This window comes from Syngnathus typhle, linkage group LG7 (assembly GCF_033458585.1).
Source record: "Syngnathus typhle isolate RoL2023-S1 ecotype Sweden linkage group LG7, RoL_Styp_1.0, whole genome shotgun sequence".
NCBI classification, from domain to species: domain Eukaryota; kingdom Metazoa; phylum Chordata; class Actinopteri; order Syngnathiformes; family Syngnathidae; genus Syngnathus; species Syngnathus typhle.
This window is the reverse complement of record NC_083744.1, coordinates 15,075,102-15,093,889: the sequence shown is the minus strand read 5'-3', so window position 1 is coordinate 15,093,889 and position 18,788 is coordinate 15,075,102. Positions and strand designations below refer to the sequence as shown.

At 44.6% G+C, this 18,788-nt stretch overlaps 1 protein-coding gene across 1 annotated transcript in view; it reads left to right on the top strand.

The window, feature by feature from the left end:
- Nucleotides 1-15,319, top strand: part of LOC133157375 (PDZ domain-containing RING finger protein 4-like) — a 64,808-nt gene extending 49,489 nt beyond the window's left edge. Inside the window, exons 2-8 of the mRNA XM_061283868.1 lie at nt 5,896-6,149; nt 7,240-7,342; nt 9,617-9,715; nt 11,048-11,110; nt 12,227-12,328; nt 12,787-12,915; nt 13,201-15,319. Coding sequence (XP_061139852.1) covers nt 5,896-6,149; nt 7,240-7,342; nt 9,617-9,715; nt 11,048-11,110; nt 12,227-12,328; nt 12,787-12,915; nt 13,201-14,613 — 2,163 coding nt within the window. The 3' untranslated portion in view covers nt 14,614-15,319. The remainder of the gene's footprint in view (nt 1-5,895; nt 6,150-7,239; nt 7,343-9,616; nt 9,716-11,047; nt 11,111-12,226; nt 12,329-12,786; nt 12,916-13,200) is intronic.
- The last annotated feature ends 3,469 nt before the right edge of the window (nt 15,320-18,788 follow it).

The following is an 18,788-nucleotide window of genomic DNA, read 5'->3' as shown; positions in this document are numbered from 1 at the left end:
GACGGTCGTCATATTTGCAGCGGGCTGCCGAGCCACGATATGCAAATTGGTTTGCTTTTCAGAGTCACCATATTTTGGTTAATGACAAAAATCTGACCAAATTACGATCGCGGGGAAACAAACAGCATGTTCGGCTGATTTGAATTTGTAATTTTCAAATTTGGCAATTTCCACCAGCCGTCCTATAAAAAACTACTCCTAGGGGCAGTACCAAATTTCAAATGGTTATAGTGGACAGATGGGAAGTGCTGAATTATAGTTTAGATTTTTTTTTTCCCTTTGTCAATAAATGTGGGCAGAGTCTGGCATCAACTTGGGTCGAAAATTACACTTTCCATAACTGCATTTCAAATGCTCAGATGATTTTTCCAAATCGGTGATGATCGTCAATAAAAAGACTTGATCATACTATTGTACAATTATGATGACTTGATTCCACAACAACCTTTTAAAGCTTGAGGTCGAATAAATGAAATCTTGTTTTTTGCATATGCAAATATATATCTCAACTCCCAATTAGCTTGACTCGCTATAACGCTCCGGCTCATAAGGCAACACAATCAAAAAGTAGGAAAAATAAGATGGCTTTTGGATGAAAATAGCGGTTAGCCTCGCTAGTTAGCCAGCCGCCACTCCCTTCCCTCACAGCCCGTTGGCAGGGGGGAAGGACTGGGGAGGAGTTGTCTTTGTTGTGCTCACCATTGCGTCTGGAAGTGTGTAAATAGTGCTTATCCACTTTTAATTGCCTCATCTGCCATCTTGAGCATAGAGCAATAAAAGGGGATCATACCCAGGACCACCACACGGGGACCGTCCCCGGATGTCGGTGACACAACTCATTTGCCATCTGCCACCTGTGTCGACTCGCCTTCGGAACCCCGTGGGAATTTTTTCTTTTTTTTTAAATGGCGGGATTAACAAGGAAATTTTGCATTTCATCGCCTTGCTCTCAGTATTTTAAGTGGCGATCCGGCACCATTAGTCGTCACAATGTCGATATGCACATCTGCACCCGGTGCCCCTTCACCAATCAGCAGTAATTAAAAACTTTGGCCCTAATTTGATTTTCTCCTCCATTCCACACTAAAACACCATGTGATATTTTTATAGTTAAAAGTGCAAAGATTAAATGAGCATCTCGAAATCTCCCCAACAAATATACCCCTCATGTACCATTAACCTTGAGCAAGCTTATTAACTTGGCACTCCCCCACCAGTTGAAACCCGCCATAAGATTTCCCAATCCACCCATTCCCCTTCATTGAGCAATAAGCCGTTTGTGACCAGGATGAAGCTGGAGATCGGTGGATGCTCATGAATATCTTTGCATGTCAATTTCCTCCACTCCCCATCTTGCTGTACTCCGACCTAACACTCCAGAGAATATTTTTGAATCGTTGTGGGGAAGGCATTACATTAAGGCTGCTTGGGAAAATGCGATTGGATGAACATTGCGTATGTCGCTTGCATTTGGGGTCGACTAAATGAAATAAATAAATGCTAGCTTGAGGGATGACCGGTACAAGCTTGTGTTGTTTACTATCTGTCCATAACCATCGCCATCCTGCTCTGCAGATATCGCACGAAAAATAAATGCTCAAGTTTATTCATTTTTTTACAACAGCCATCTTTGCGCCAAGCGATTGGATAGTAAAAGCAACCCACAAAGGCGACCGGCTGGAAAAAGGTGATACATGTTGAAGGTGCGGCTCACTCCATCTGAAGATTGGTGCTCTGGGAAGAAAATTGACAGAATTCATCAAATCTTCTGCTGGTTGAAAACGACGCTAGCAGCCTAGCGCGGAGCTTTTAAATGTGAAAATAACCCGGGTTGCCCCGCGGGAGTGTGTTTTATGTGGTTGGAGGGGTTCAAGTGGGGCTCATATATTGGTTTGTGTTGAGATGTCGGCGGCTTTGTCAGCTTTCCCTAGCGTCCGGCGCTCTCGGTTTCATGTCGTTGGAGTGTTTCTCCGCTGACTGCGTGAGAGTGATTTATGCAGTCATAAGAGCGAGCGGGCCGTGCTTCATCCTGACACCTATTATCAAAATGAGATATTTGAGTGTGACGAGGAAACAAAGCAGGGGAGGGAATGAAAAAGACTTGTATGTTTTCACAAATACAATTTGGAGCCATTTTGGGGCCTAGCAATCCAAGCTAAGCTAAAACGCTCAGCTAAAACTTTTCACAACTGAAAGGCGGCTTACACTCGAAACTTTTCGCCCGCCAATCACTTGTTTGTAGTTTCTGAATGCAACTTGAGTTTGATGTTCAAGGGCGGAATGGAAAACAGGTTGATTCTTTTGACTTCTCGTGCGAGCAGGAGGGAGAGCGTATAGCTTCTTCTCTGCTCCGTTGCCGCTCAGACTCGGCTGAGAAAAACCAGACGATAGCGAGGCAAATTGGGAACGGTTATTTTTGCTACAATGCGCTCCCGAAAGTATTAGTCTGGTTTATTCTCCGAGTAGATGCGAGTGGCTTTGGGACGACGCGTCTGAGGCAGATGAATACTCCCAAAGCTTTCCCGGGAGCTTCCGGACACCCCGCATATAAATATCTCCCTCCTCCTGCTTTTGTGCAACTTTATCTCCAGCCTCTGGCTCTTATCTATATGCTGCCATTCCCCAAATGAAAGACCACCAAATACGTAAACAAATGAAGCCTGGTGAAACAAAAACATCTGCAACCTCAGAGGGCTTTGGATGCTAAGCTCGTCGGGATGCGGCATTTGTTCGGCTACGTGACGGCCGAGCACTCTGGCTTCGGTGGCACAGTCGTTACTTTGGCTTCCTTCCAGACACATTTATGGGATGAAATGTGTCGGAATGAGTCGAAAGAAACGGTCTGAGAAAGGCCCGGTGCATTTTCCATTCATTGGTTTTCTTGCTGGAGTCAGTCAATTGATTTTTAGGACCAATAGTTAGCTTGTTTATTTCAGAGTTTGAAAGTTTACATTTAAAAGATTTATGAAGAGTTACGAAGCCGTTTCTAGCGTATTAGCATTTCACTCGACGGTTAGCATTTAGCTGTCTTCCTGTGAGGGCTAACGGTTACACTTAGGGGTCATGTTGGCCTTTTATTCTTCCTCTTAAAAAGAGGAAAAGCTGGCGTGTAAGCGCCGCACTCCCGAGGCTGGCTGACCTACATGTTCGACTTCCTCCATCTGCCTGCGTTCACTTAGCACTCGGCAGGCCGCCACTCACGCAGCAGGTGCCGGCACACGGAAGCTTCGGGTGTGTCGAGTGGAATGTGGATATATTTTGAGTAAAGATACTAAAAGACAAAGTCAAGGTCATGCTGGTTGGCTAAAATGAACGCCAGGATACCACCGTAGCCTTGTTTGGTTGTGAATAACGATGACCTTGCTTCATTCGAGTTTCCGCCCTCCTGCACCTTGAAAACAATTAATTAGTATTCAAAGCCGTAAAGTAATATATGCAGTTAATTCGCAAGCATTAAAAGCTAATGGACTGGATGAGTCTTGCGCCCCAAGCCGCCGCACAGAACGAGTCCATCAATCACTTCCATCAGCGATCCTTCGCCAGCTGACGGCTGTGTCGGCGCATCTTGACAAGCAAACGGAGGGCCGGGCGGCGTCCGGCGCTGCCTCTGTTGACATCTCGAGAGATGGACTGGATACATTTCCCGGCCTCTGTCATTGTATTGTGCCTTGGCTCTCTGATGAGGAGTTATTCGTGTACAGTGATACGCAATCCGTTACATCCAAGTCCATCCATCCTTGTCCTGCGGGGCTTTTCCGATTCCAGGTGAAAACGGCATGAGCAGCTTTAGGTGATGTCATGTTCGGGAAATTGTTCGCGCCTTTGTTTGCAGAAAAGGGATTTCCTCGACTAAGCTCGAGTTACTCTCCCGAATTTCCCCTTGGCGTCACTTGCAGTTGTTCTGCCTTGAGCGGAAAAGCCGCTTCGGGCCGCAGCTGTTGGATATTCTCGCCAGCAGATGCGTCTTGGCCTCGCTGCTCCATTCAGACGCCTGATCCTCGGCTGGTTCGCCCGTGTTGCCAAATGACTTGTGGTGAATAATTGTTTGGTTCCGGACCGATTGGATAAGTTGACTCCGCGTATGGAAGACTTCAAGCCATTAAGCATCTGCACTCGATCAACGCAACAGCTGCTTTATTGCCTGCATGAGCTTATGAATGGGAGAAGAAGGGGAGGAGGTACGTGGCTTGAGATGTGCATCAACAGCAAAAACCTGTAAGACACAAATCTTTTTTCAAATTGCTCATATTAGCCTACAGAGAATTTGTCTGGGCTCGTGTGCGTTTGCTCGACTGACATCCGCCATCAGATTGCCTCGTGCAGTACTTAAGGCCACTTATTATTCATGTGTTGATTGGGGATTATTGTTCCATCTGGCACGCGAGGGTACAGAGGATTTCAAAAAAAGAAATAAATAAAGCACCACCTGATGCCGGGGCTAGCAAAGAGCCCAAGCACGGGAGTCGGGTTCTCCCAGGGGAGCGTTGGGAGAATATTTCTGCAGGTCTGCGAGGTGATTGGCATACGCCTTGAATTGTGAAAGTGCCTCATTTTACTTGTAGCCTATATTGCATTGTGAATAAATGCTGAGTGGCTAAAAAGTAGCGCTAATGAAAGATGCTGCTATGTACATTGCTAGAGTGGCTGACCCAGTTTATCTGCTGCTCGGGTGATTAATGCAGCATCACTACAAATAAAGGTCAGGGCCGGAGCACCGGAGCTGAGGGAGTTGAATATGATTTGTCTTGTGCTTACTGACGATACAGACGGGTAATTATTCCGCCAAGGAGCAGTTTTTTTTTTTCCTTGCCAAACCAGTCTTGTTAACTTGTTTTCAAAACGCTGCCCTCATCAAATACTTAAGCCCCTCTTCAATTTATTCTTTTAGTTAACGATTCCATATGGGGAGATTTGAATGTAAGGTTAAGATTTTAAAAATATACACCATTTTTGATAATGTCACAAGGTTAGCTAGGTTAAGTGGCTCGCGGATAGAGCGTTAGTCGCTCATAGCTAATGTTAGCTGTCAGACATTTTGATCAGTTTGACATTTGCAACATTTTTTTTTTTTTTAGTTGAATTTCTATTTTGAGTTTGTGCTGTATATTTGGCAGTTGAGTCTTCATTTCCAAAATCACCACTTTGTAGGAATCACAACAAATTCTTTGAGCCATTAACATTGCATTGCAGTAAGCGTTTTTTTTTGTGGGGGGGCGGACAGTAAACGTTTTGTCACAAGTACTTTCCTCCCTTTTTATGCGTGATGATGATCCATCCATTTTCTACCCTGCTTACTTGCTGCGGTGAGCTGGAGCCTGTAATATGAACATTTTATGTGGACTTTTATCCTAACTTTAGTTGAGCAGTGCAAGCAGGTCTAATTAAAATACATAAAAAGTGATTATTCCTCTCCATCCTTTATCTAAATGATCATCTTCACTTTCACATCCACCCGGCGTCTCTTCCGGAGAAATTGCCACGGCTAAATGAAGCGATGATTTTCTTTACTCGTGCCAGCTGTAGCGAAAATAGTCTTCAGTCTGCCGGAAAATTCTGCTCCTTTCATGGAGATAGGAAGGATTTAAGGAAAACGGATTGAAGAGCGTGTGAGGCTTTGTAGAGCTCCATCGTGTTGTAGTGTCAAATGGGTTTTTGCATGCCCTCCCATGCTTGGAGTTCTATAAATAATCGGAATCGAGAAAATGTTATTTGAGCACAAACGGTGCAGCAACACATGTAGACAGACAAGGTAACTAGACTTCAGAATTCTGCTGCTACCACTTTGAGCTACATCAATAAAGTCTAGCCCATTCCAGAAGAAGATGTGAGATTATTTTTTTCCGAAGTGGTTCCCAAAATGGATGGGTGGTCTCATGATTTTCCGTTTCTCTTCAGGTCAATGGTAAAGAGCTGTCCAAGTCCAGCCATGAGGAGACGTTGGAGAGCTTCCTCCCCGCCAAGGACCCCGTCGTGGTCCAAGTCATCCGGCGGACCCCCAGCGGCCGACCCCACGGCCCGCCTCAGGAAATCCATGTGGTGGATGTGTGCACTCAGACCGACATCACCTTCGAACACATCGTGGCGCTGGCAAAGCTGCGGCCTACGACGCCTCCCGTGCCTGACGTCTGTCCTTTCTTGCTCAGCGACAGGTGAGCGTTCGGATAAGTTAGAACACTCGGAACTCTACTTGGGAGCAGCGGAATTAATAACAGGAATATTTGCATCAAGCGTATCAACAAGAGGTTCCCTTTGAAAAACAACAACAAAAACAGGAGTCGTTATTTCCCTTGGTGTCACTTTGATTTTGTGTTCTGCACATCACAAAGCAGCAATGGGGAAAAGTTTAGCATATTTTAAAAAGTAGGTTTCATCTCCTGAGGATGGAACAACAGAAAACTTTTCTTTTTTCTTTTTTTTTTTAAATTGTTTTTTTTTCTTTACAGACGCGAGTAATTATTCGCCCCGCAATCGTTGCTCCACCGTTGCTCTGAATCTGAGAATTATTGACACTTGAATGTATCGCGCAAATACAAAATCCCCTACGGGACCTTGTTGGCAATTATAGCAAGAAGGCCCATTTAAACTCATCGAAGGTTTACTGGGTGATTAAAGCAAATGGGCTCGTAAAAAAATATAATAAATAAATAAAAACTGGGCAACACATTGAAGCGGGCAACTGGCAGCCCCGAGTGCGAATGTAATCAATGCGCCCCATTAAACCCACTCTTTCGTCTCTACGATCAAGTGTGGAATTCAATACGATAGATATGACAAATGTTGTGTCACGCCTGATTACGTTCCTCGCAGCTGCTGCCAGAGGTAGTTACCTTTTCAACATGGCGGCTTTGCGACAAGTCTAGTTCCAGTAAGAAGACGTGTTGTTTTTGGAATGCTCCGATTCGTGTACTCTACTTGAGATTTTTTTTTTCTTATCTTGTGTGGTCCTGATGCTGCCTGGCATGATAATAGACTTGCTGCACAATGAGTGCGTGCAAGAGGGGGCGGGCGCTTGTCAGTCAAGAGCAGCAGGCAAATGACGGGAATGAGCTGTTATTAGTGAGCGGCTTGACTTTTATCGTGCACGCTCAAGCACTACGGCGTCTTTCTTCGACGGATTGCAGCCGAGACAAAGGCGACGGGAAATCCTGTCACTGCTCGCCGTTGAAGTGCTTTGAAAGAGAATGAACCAGAGGATGTAACTTAGCTCCGCCTCTTTGTCTTTTGGGCCCCCCCTGACAGCTGTCACTCCCTTCACACCATGGAGCAGGATTACTACGAAGGCACCGACTACCTCTCGCCGCTTCCGGTCGACGCCGACAGGACGCAAGAGTTGGAGTATGAGGTAACGATTCCGATTACAACACGATGTTTGCAATCAATCGATTCGAATACGATTTTGCGATTAAAAAAAAATCACAGAAGCAGGGGTTTATATTTTCTGGACCTAAATGTATTTATTAAAATTATTTATTTTAAATAATGGCGTTTATAATGGATTTGTTTGGTTACAGAACAAATTAAGCTCGTAATACGTTCCAAGGTGTTTTCCAGTCAAAACTGTTTATTCCACATCGTCAGTCCCCCGTTTCCATAGTGATAAACACTCAATTTTTTTTAGTATCCCAAGTCATCGCTTTGTTAGCGCACAAAGCCTGGTGACAGCCCGCCTCACCTCCGTCTTTATTTGTTGCGTTTGAATTAGTAGCTCTGAAAGCTCCCACCCACTGAGCCCGCCCGGCAAAGAGATTTGCGCGTACGCTCGGATCAGCGTGACACAATGCTAGCAAACAATACAGAATATGAAAGGCTTTCTGTACGCCTCGTTGCGATTTACAAATCCGATTACACTCGGCGGGCTCTGTTGCCCGTTAAAACTCGTCAATGTCCGTCCGTTCGTCTCCCGTGGACATCCTTTAAAATGACTTTACTCGGAGGTGTCACTTGAGGAGAGCGTGTCGCCGCCACTTCACCGAGGAACCATTGAAATCCAATTCACCTTTGCGGCCCAGCCATGTTTCCATTAGTGCAATTCCCCCACCAGCTGAAGTTGTTCGATCCCAATCCTGCACCCGTTTGTTCTTCTTAGAAGTGGACGTCGAGATCTCACTTGCCCTCACTGCGGCCTTAGATGCAGTTTTCGTTTGACTCAAAAAAAACAAGCCGTTTTCAATCCGGGAAATGATCACCGATTCATTAGGAAAGCAACCCCGAAAGGCCGAATCCAAAATGGAGTGTCAAAGAGCGAAATGAGTATGTTAGCACAGCGCTACGTTGCTACAATCACAACAATAAACCGCACAGTTAAATAAATAGCTCTCCATGAGCTCTCACTTATTCGCACGCTAAACTTGCCGAGTGATCACGAGCTGCCGTTTAGTAATTAATCACCGGGAGGAGATAAACCACGGCAATAATTGATGTCTCTTTAGCTTTTATTATCGTTGATGTGTTGAGAACTGTTCGAGCAAATGAGGCCCCGTGCGTTAACGTTGGATATATTTTGTTTGATGTTTGGAGAGGCGCGGTAAAATGAGACCTGACCATCAAGAGGGAGGAAATCAGGCCAACTTTGCTCTTGTTGACAGGCTCATCTGGCAGTCTGGGTGCATTTGTGGCTGCTTTTTCAATTACGGCTAATCAAAGGCGCCATTACGATGACAGCCCACAGCGCGCCTTGATGGCGGGGACGACACTTTGCGCTGTACATTACGCCACCGCCGCCATTAATTTACCGTTGGCTCTTATCTCTGTGCCGTGGGCTCATCTCCTACTGGGAACTTAAAAAGCAAATTTGGATTTTCAAAAGAAAAAGCACTTTCACTGCTGCACTTTGTTAGAATGTTAAACGACTGGTTTTGTTTTCCTGGGGAGCCTGCTGGGCGTCGTCTTGTTTTTATATTTTAGATTTGATTGTCGCAGGCACGGGGCGGGCAAAAATGTCGGAACCCCAATGAGGGCTTGATGCAGATGTGTGCCTCATGGAAGTCAATCGTTTGTTGATGCCTCACCAGCGGGGAAACGAGGAATTATTTAGTACGGCGTATTCCGCATGTACCCCCGCCCGAATTAGCATAATTTGATCGTATTTATGGTTTGATGCTCTATATTTGGTGCCGACTTGAGGAAGAAATAAAAAAAAAAAATCTCCTGTGACATTTCAATTCCCCACGCATGAGAAGCGTCTCTCATGATCAAACGCCTTCCGACTCCTGAAAGTCAGAGGCAACTTTGCCTTCTAGTACGTTCAAAGTTTAGGCAGAATTTTCCGCTTGAACTTGAGGAATCAATCTTGCCGTTTTGTTTGATCTTCGGTGCAGTGGTTCTTTAAAGCAAATATTTGACTACTCGCTGTCGGTACCGATACTTGCTCATGCCACTTTGATCAAAAAAATCATTTCAATAGAATACTGTTGAAAAAATGTCGTTTTATTATTTAATTGGTTTATGTTTGATGACGATTATGTACCGATTCCTTTCACATGTAGGCCTTTGTAAAGTGCCGGAAGGATCGATTCAAGTCGCAGTTAAAACAAGCTCAAAGAATTGACGAAGAACCGCAATTTCTTTTATCTGTACAACGCCCACGGCAACATTTCATCCCCTCTCCTCGATACAGGAAGTGGAATTGTGCCGACTCAGCAGTCAAGAAAAGCTGGGGCTGACTCTGTGCTATAGGACGGATGAGGAAGAGGACGTTGCCATCTATGTCAGCGAGGTGAGAACACATCAAAGTACCAATACCAGGTTTTAGTATCGGGCCGAAACCGGGCCTTATTTTAAGGTATCGGTACTCACGACGATACTGTTATTTTCTTAAAAATTATTGAATCGTATGTGTGATAGAAAACAAGTATATTTGGAATAAATTGGAAAAATATAAGAAATTTATGTTAATTTAAAATACTAGATCAGGATTTATAGAAATGTTATGGATCAAAAATAGTAGTGGTAGCGACACTTGGTTTCGGTACTGGAAACTAAGAGTCATTTTATAAAGATAGACTTGTGTATCTTGTGACATTTTTTTATTTTTATTTCATGATATCTTTAACTATGACAATGATGAGCACCATCAAGGTAACTACCGTATTTTCCGCCCTATAAGGCGCACCTAAAAACCTAAAATTTTCTCAAAAACCAACAGTGCGCCTTATAGCCCAGTGCGCCTTATATATGGACCAAATTCCTAAATTTAAACTGGCCCAAAGCATTGTGTCCTGAAATCAATCATAAGTGGCCCGCTGAAGACTATGAATCATGACTCAAAAAGACTATGGATCATTATTTTATGATTATAAAGTAATTTGTTTCCGTCTGAAGTTGAAATAAAAAAGATAAAATGGAGAATGATTTGATTTGGATTAAAAATCTGACATGATGCATTAATGGTGCGCCTTATAGGCCGGTGCGCCTTATATAAGGATAAAGTTTTAAAATGGGCCATTCATTGAAGGTGCGCCTTATAGTCCGGTGCGCCTTATAGGCCGGAAAATACGGTACCTTCAAGGGTTTTTCTTTTAGCCCGAGATGAGTACACAGACTCTCTTTCACATGTTGCAGTCCTCTTGCCTCCATTTCTCTTAACTTTTGTCTCCGATTCGTTTGAAGTTGAAAGCCGAGCGGAATATAAATTTGTGCTCGACAGCTACTGGCAGCGAGAGGTGGTGGTGGGAGTTGATTCGGTTCAAGACGAGTGTGCTGCATTTCGATGAAGTGGCTGAATGTCACCGTCTATGAGAGGTGTTGCCCTCTCGTCCGTTTTGGAAACCAAAACAACAAAGTGAAACACACAGCTTGTGAATAATTTAGGCGCTGCACTTTTTTTATTTTTTATTTTTTTTGATTCACTCAGAGATTCAGAGCCATCTCGAAAAGAAATCATCAAAGTGTCTCGCTAATTCCACACTGTTGATTTCCAACGTTCACTTTTTTTTTATCTTCAATCCTCCTTAATGGAAAACTTTTTTGGGCAGTTTTAGAGCCTTTTTTGTGACGTTGTAATTCATTTTTTTTTATCAGAACATATGACTTTGCTCTCCTTTCGCAGATCTGTCCCAACAGCATCGCCGCCAAAGACGGTCGCATCCGAGAGGGGGACCGCATATTACAGGTAAGGTGGGGGAGTGGGGGCGGGGATTGATCACAGTCCACTGCTGTCCCCCAGCATGAAGTGCCCCATTCATTTCTAATGGCTGCACATTAAAGGGGGATCTTTTCACCCACTGTGACTGTTAAAAGGCGAGAAAAGCCCCCGTGGCTGTTTTACTTACAGACTCAGCAACAACAACTTTTTTTTTTTTTTTTTTTGGATGGTTGCTGTGCTGCAGCTCGTGGGAGAGTTGAGAGGTTTGACTTCACGTGTTGAATCCGCTAGTTGGCCAAGTAGTTGCATCGTGCACTGATTTGCTTTGGCGACTTGGAGGCAGCGAAAAGGATTCGAGTTGTGTCGAACAGCACGCGTGTTACTCATCTTCTAAATCTTCCAATTTGGAAATATCGATGATTTAAGGGTGAGCTACATTTCACAACAGGTGGATTTTTTTTCTCTGAAACGTTACTACTACTGATACTATATATCAGTATTTATTTATTTTCTTATTTACTTTCTTGTATTATTTATTCATTTTCTTATTTTCTTTATTAATTAATTTATTAATTTTTCTATCTTGTATTTATCGGTCAAACTTCAAAACAATAAATTACAACTTTATTCTACAAGTTTCTCTCTAAATTTGATTGTTTTTCTCGAAACATCCCGACTTTATTTCTTGTTAACGCACAACTTTTTGATGCGATTCTCGTCTCCTTACAGCATTATTGACGTTAGACACTCAATTTTCATTTATTAATGTAAGACTCCTGACACCTCATCCCACCAAACAGTTGTCTCTAATTGTTCAGTGGTGTTGGTGGAGTGATCTGATCCAGAAGTGGGAGTTGAGGGGGTTGTTTACGTGTACACCGGCGCCATTATCCGCCGATGACAGGGCCATTAGTCAGGCCGGCGGAAAGATGGACGCTCGCTGTCAGTGGCCAGTTAATTGTACGGCGAGATGTATGTATGCCGCTGGCTCGCCGTCCCATTCATAATAACCGCCGCCACCGCCGTCTTGTCCCGGAGGCTTTTTATTGCAGATGAGCTGACCTCTTTTTGCGTGTGTAACTACGATATGTGCCCGTGTACACCTTTCGTCTGGCTCTAATCCACTTTGGTTGTCATCTTCAGATTAATGGGCAGGATGTGCAAGACCGAGAGGAGGCCATGGCTGCGCTCTCCAACGAAGAGTGCCGCAGCATCGTCTTGCTGGTGGCCAGGCCCGAGATGCAGGTGAGAAAGCAAGCCGGACAGACAAACATGTTTAGGGTCAAGCTCATCGGTGCGGACTGGTGTTCCCTCCCTTTTGCTCCACGCCAAGACCACTCTTGGAAGCCACCAGTGAGCCACACCTCATCAAGCTACTGTAATTGACTTCCGACGCTAAGCAATAAAAGCTAATGGCACGCTAATGCCGCACGGGGGTTCATTCAGGCCCGCGGCCGAATGAGCGGAAGGACACGTGCCGCACTGCAGCTGAGCCGCCAGCCATTTCTAATTAAAAAGCATGGCTCTGTCATAAATTTGAAAAAAAAATCCAATGCGGATGGTTCTGATCCAGTGGGAATGAGTGGATGGACGACACGGAGGCAAACGCTATCTCATTATGTCGCCGGTTAATCCCAACAGAACGTTGGCAACTATTTTGTTTTTGACGTCGGCGCATAAATAACAATTTCCTCCGTCTGCAGCTGGAAGAGGCCTGGCTGGATGATGAGCACAGCGAGTTCCTGGAGCAACTCAAGATGGAAATGCTGGAGGAACAGCGGCGCGAGGAGATGGAGTTGGCCGCCTTCCAGGAGGAACAAGAGAGCGGACAGGTTGGACACACAGTCCGGGCGACTGCATAACTGACTCTGCTCTGTGTGTGTGTTTTATTGGATCATCTACATGAAAAATGAAGCCTGAATATGAGGAAAAACTTGTGACCTTGACTGATGTGCAATGACAATGATATCCAATCTAGTCCGACTTTTCAGCCTAATTTAATCACACTCAAAGGTCACGACATTAAAATTGATTATTTATGTTATAATATTTTTCACAATTAATAGGCAAAAGCAACAGAGATCAGGAGCTAAGGGCGTGTTTGTTTTTGTTACCAGCGAGAAGATGACGACAAGCCCACCTGCTCCACCCTCACCCAGCATCAGGACAGGGGGCGGATCCTGAAAGAGAGACAGGACAATTCCGAGCGGAACGTCCTGGCGCAGATCCAGAGGCGCCTGTCGCAGTGCCTCCGGGACAACCGGCGCCCGGAGGATGAGGACGACGGCGAGGACGTGGCGGCGGAGGGCGACCGCTACCAGCAGCTCCTGGAGCTCAAGTGCCAGATCCGCAACAGCGGCGAGTACGACCTCTTCTACAGCCGGCGCAGCACCATCGAGTGCAGCCTAGGCGAACCGGACGGAGTCCAGCACGAGCTGCGCATGCTCAGCGAGGAGCTTCGCAGTATCGAGCTGGAGTGCCAGAACATCATGCAGGCGCACAAGCTCCGCAAGGGCCAGCAATCAGCCAGTCCCCTTCGGGGGGAGCCCGGCAAAGGCAAACTGGCGGACATCAACGGGCGGCTGGAGAAGTCGGACAAGGACAGCTCCAGCGCCTATAACACGGCCGAGAGCTCCCGGAGTACTCCTCTGGCTATGGATCGCTCCCCTGAACATTCCCTCCAGAGGATGGTGAGCCTCACCAACCAGAGGAACCTCCGCAGCAGCCTCGCCGCCGGACCCTCGCTCAGTCCCAGCCCCGTCCCGGGTTGCCGGGCCCCGTTGCTGGGCAAGAGCAGCAGCCCGGACCACAGCAACCCCTCTGAGTCGGACCAGATGCTTCAACCTGAGGAGGAGCGGAGTCGAGGGAAACCTAAGGCCCGGGTGACGCAGATCCCTTACTTCTCTCCGTCGCACAGTTCCCAGCAGCGGCAGACCAACATCCCCGCGCACGCCCGCCACTACCAGAGCTACATGCAGCTCATCCAGCAGCGCTCGGCCGTGGAGTACGCCCAGAGCCAGATCAGCCTGCTCAGCGTGTGCAACAAGGAGCCGCAGGCGGCGCCTCTCCTCCTGGACGAGCCCAAAATGGAGTGGAAGGTGAAGATCCGCAGCGACGGCACCCGTTACGTCACCAAGCGGCCTGTGCGCGACAAGATCCTACGGGAGCGAGCGCTGAAGATCAAGGAGGAACGCAGCGGCGGCATGACCACGGACGACGACGCCATGAGCGAGATGAAGATGGGCCGCTACTGGAGCAAGGAGGAGAGGAAGCAGCACCTGGTCCGCGCCAAGGAGCAACGCAAGCGGCGCGAGTTCATGCAGCGCAGTCGCTTGGAGAGCCTGAAGGAGAACCCGCAGAGCAGCGGCGAGGCCAGCATCATCGAGTTGAGTCACAAGAAGATGATGAAGAAGCGCAACAAGAAGATCCTGGATAACTGGATGACCATCCAAGAGCTGATGACGCACGGGACCAAAGCTCCGGAAGGGGCGCAGGTGCACAACGCCTTCCTGTCGGTCACGACGGTGTAAAAAAAAAAAAAAAAAAAGCGTACTCTCTACCCGTGCTGGGTGATATGAATCTAATTGCCTCGTTCAATGTGGCATTTTTATGAGGACGATAGGAGTATTTTTCACACTTTGTACACCCAGATAGCATTTTGTAAAGAGTTTATCCGTGGCACGATGGCATCCCCCTCATTTTTCTACAGATGGATGACATTGTCGCCTATTTTCACAGTCGCATCCAAAACCAAACAAACTCGGACGTGAATGTTTGTTTTTCCTGCAATGTTTTAAAAGGCAGCATCTGTTAATCTATGTTGACATTTATTCAATAGGCCGGAAACAGGAAAATCCGAAAATAAGGATTCAAAAGGTTTCCTATTCAGTTCACAATTGTCTTTTAGTTTTATTCTTTTCCATCCCTGGATTGTTTAGTTTGCCACTGAGCAGGACTCAGCTGATTGGATTTCTTATTGCAAGTATAAAGTCAAATTGAAATTTATTTCCATTGCTTAAAAACGGAAATCTTGTAAATTTCACATATGAAACGGATCCCTTTGTCTTTGTTTCGAGTCCGTGTGCCATGGTCTTACGTAAACACGTAGTCGGCAAATGTGTAGCCAGTTGGAAAAAAAATGTGATGGTGCTCTTTGCAAAATAAATGACAATAAATTGTCATCTTCTCTTCTTTTGGGGCAGCGTTGATGCATTTTGTGAGAAATGTCATGTTTCTATTCATTTGCACTCAATTGGAAAAGAATTTAGAATACGTTGCAAAAGTTTTAGACAAGGAGCTCACGTGGAATCGGTATGAAGGGTTGACATCAGTTTCTGGACGGCCCCCCCTTATGTGAAAAGTGAATTAGCGGTGGCGTGAACATCCATCCTCGCCTCCTGCCAGCGCGTCCGGCCGTTCAGCTGGAGGAGATTTCAATTAAAATAGTCTTCCACTCGGGTGGCTTTATGTTCATTAGGAGGGAGCGGCCACTTCATCTTGCGTGGTTCCGCACAGGTGCTCAGTGTGTTGTCTTAGTTTGAATTTTTAATGTCAGCGCTGACGGTGAGCACGACTAATATAACTCTTAGCATGGCTCGTGAGGTGTGTCCTCGGTGTGTTGGAGCCATTGACCTTTTTAGAATGTTGTAAACAATAAGGGCCGGTGTACTTAGTGTTGAGGAGTAATTGAGTACCGCTGACATCGTCGCCAATGGGAAACAAAGCTTTCATTTCATTTTCTCACAGGTATGTATAAAATGTTTGCTTGGGTTGTCTTGTCTGTAATTTAGCAAAATATAACGGCAAGCCTGCTATTTATTTCATCGTGTTGCTTGTTTTTTTGTCTATTAGTTTTTATTAAATTATATTTATTTTTAAAAAAATTTAAATTATTTTTTAGAGCGGCTTTGTTAGTTTTCATTACTTTTAGTACTATTTTTTAAATATACGATAATCTTTTTTTAATTTAGTTTGTAGAACAGCTTTGTTTGTTTTTATTAGCTTGAGTATTGTTTTTTTTTCTTAATATACGATAATCTTAGCGATTTTTAAAAAAATATACTTTGTAGAACAGCTTTGCTAGTTTCTATTAGAGTATTTTTATTTATTTTTTATTTTAGCTAGTCAATGACTATCTATTTCAGGGTCAAACGTTTGCGCCATTAATCCAGGCAACATTCAAATTTTTTAATCCGACAGCTCCTCAATGATCATGTTAACTACTCTGAATTTTAACCAATTTAATAGTTTTCCCAATCACTCTACCTTGGTCAAATGTGCTACGAGGGTTTGTTTAGAAATGATGCAATCTTTTGGGAGTACCTGTGACACGTTGAAAAGGTCTATTGCTCCAGTAGTCATTTTTTGGTGAGTCCCCCAAGTGCTCGGCGGCTAATTAAATATATCTGCAAGTACCTAACAAACGCGATCAGGTGTAATTAAAAAGCGTCGAGGTGACAGCCGTGGCATTTGTCTGAGCCGTGGCAAGTTCAAACAGCCGCGCTGGCTCAAATGTCAACTAGATAGCGGCCGTCCTCACAACTTACACATACCTCCCGTTATGAATGTTTGCTCGTGACCTTTGGGAATCCCAGGATAGTCGACCACAAATTCTCTGTCCCTTATCCCAACTCGTGTTTATTGGAAGCCCCGGAAAAGTACAACAACCGATATTTTAACCCAGTGATGAAGTTTAAAAGAAGAACAATAATTCTGAATCAGGGATATAATAATTTTGGACATCATTCTTGTTAGTTTTTGTTTTCCCTTTTCTTTTTCGGGGGGGGGGGGGGGGGGGGGTTGATTTATTATTATTTTATTGCATTTGTTTGTTTTATTTATTTCAAAAGTCAAAAAAAGTCAAAGTCAGCTTTATTGTCAATCTCTCCACATGTCACAACACACAAAGAGACCGAAATTACGTTTTTCTCTATCCCACGGTGACGAGACACATAACACGATAGACATACAAGTACGCGACACAATATAAAAACAAGAAGGCAGAAATTCAAACAATCAATAGTAAGAGTGATGAATAAATAATAAATAAACAGATAACACAATAAATAAGAGGAGCAAAACGGAACCAGCAAGCATAGCGCAAAAGTAAAAAACATCATAAACAAAAAGGCACAAACAATAAATAATAAGAGTAATAATAAATAATAAATAAACAGATAACACAACAAATAAGAGCCAGTGTGCATACAGACAGTACAGACAGTAAAAGTACAAGACGCTACGCAGAACGGGGGAGCGAGTTCAGGATCCTAACAGCCTGGAGTATGAAGCTGTTTGAGAGTCTGGTGGTGCGGGAGCGCAGGCTTTTATATATATTATTATTATTACTTTTATGTGGATTATTATTATTTTTTTATTTTTTTTCATTATAATCCCCATTATTTGTATTTTTTCAAAAATGCTTGATGTTGCAGTTCTGGGAGTTGGGTAAGTAAAAATGTTCCACCTAACTGCACCACCACAACTGTACTTTTTCCGCAGCTAGCCTTCATTTTGAAGCATGTAGCTACTCCCCAGTATACCTCATTAAACTCCAGTAGAAAGAAGAAAGTAAGTGACCTAACTACACGGGTCCTTGCTTCTACTTTTAGGCACATTATGATGAATGCGTTTGCGTCTTGCGCACTTCTCTGCTTTATAGCCTTTCACCACCTTGGGATTTAGACTTTTCTTGGGAAGCTTTGTCTAAATCTCCAATGCTCTTGTTGGGGAAATAATGATTCTTCTTGAGGTCAGAACATCTCAGGAACGCGACCCCCGGAGAACAATATAAAACAGCTAATACAGTCGAGCCGTGTAATCAATTACCGCTGTATGTCTTTAAGCAGATTGCTGCATAAAGTCATTACAGAGCGGAAAATTTTCATTATCTTGAGTGCAACGCAATTTTGTTTAGGCCAGCGTTTGGAAGAAACATCTATTACTTCTGGCTCATATAAACTGATTGTGACGCATGCGCCATTGGTCAACTAAGAAACCATTAAATGTGTTGTCATCATTTTCAGGACGGTGAGGTCATACAATGAAGAAGTATTAGTGAAATCTGAGAAGTACAAAATCCAAAAGTAGAGACGAGCCTGATTTGCGCATGAATGCTACCTTGTAATATTCTCTTACTTCTCTCACATATATAAATATATAAATGTAAAAGGTCTCGCAGACACATACTAAATTGGATTCTGTTTAACGGTGTAAGATGAATAGCTGTTCTAATATTTTCTGGAATGATGGGGAAACCGAAAGACCAGATAGCCGTTGGTGTGTGTGGACTATTCATTCACTGATCCATAGAACCCGCCAACCTTGTCTCATTTCATTTCCCGTTCCAGATGAGAATCAAACAAAAGCAACCCTTATGGAATTTTACAGTATAAAGGTTTTTCGGTCGTAAGGTTCAGTGAGTGTGCCGTCGGAATTATTCGCATGAAGCGAATGGCGCAATAATTCAGAACGCTCCTGTATAGCATCTCGGTGCGTTATGGTCTCCACGGCGTGGTGAAATGAAAGCTTCAAATAAGCGCAATGAATCCCCCGCAATAACACAAACTGTGACGAGCAATTGTTGCAAAAACCCGAATGGCCTCCGGCTGCACGGCGACCGACATAACCGTTCATCATGCGTCCGTCCGTCCGTCACCAGCCGCTCACGCGGGATCCCGTTTATGGTTGTGCATTTCAGCTTGTC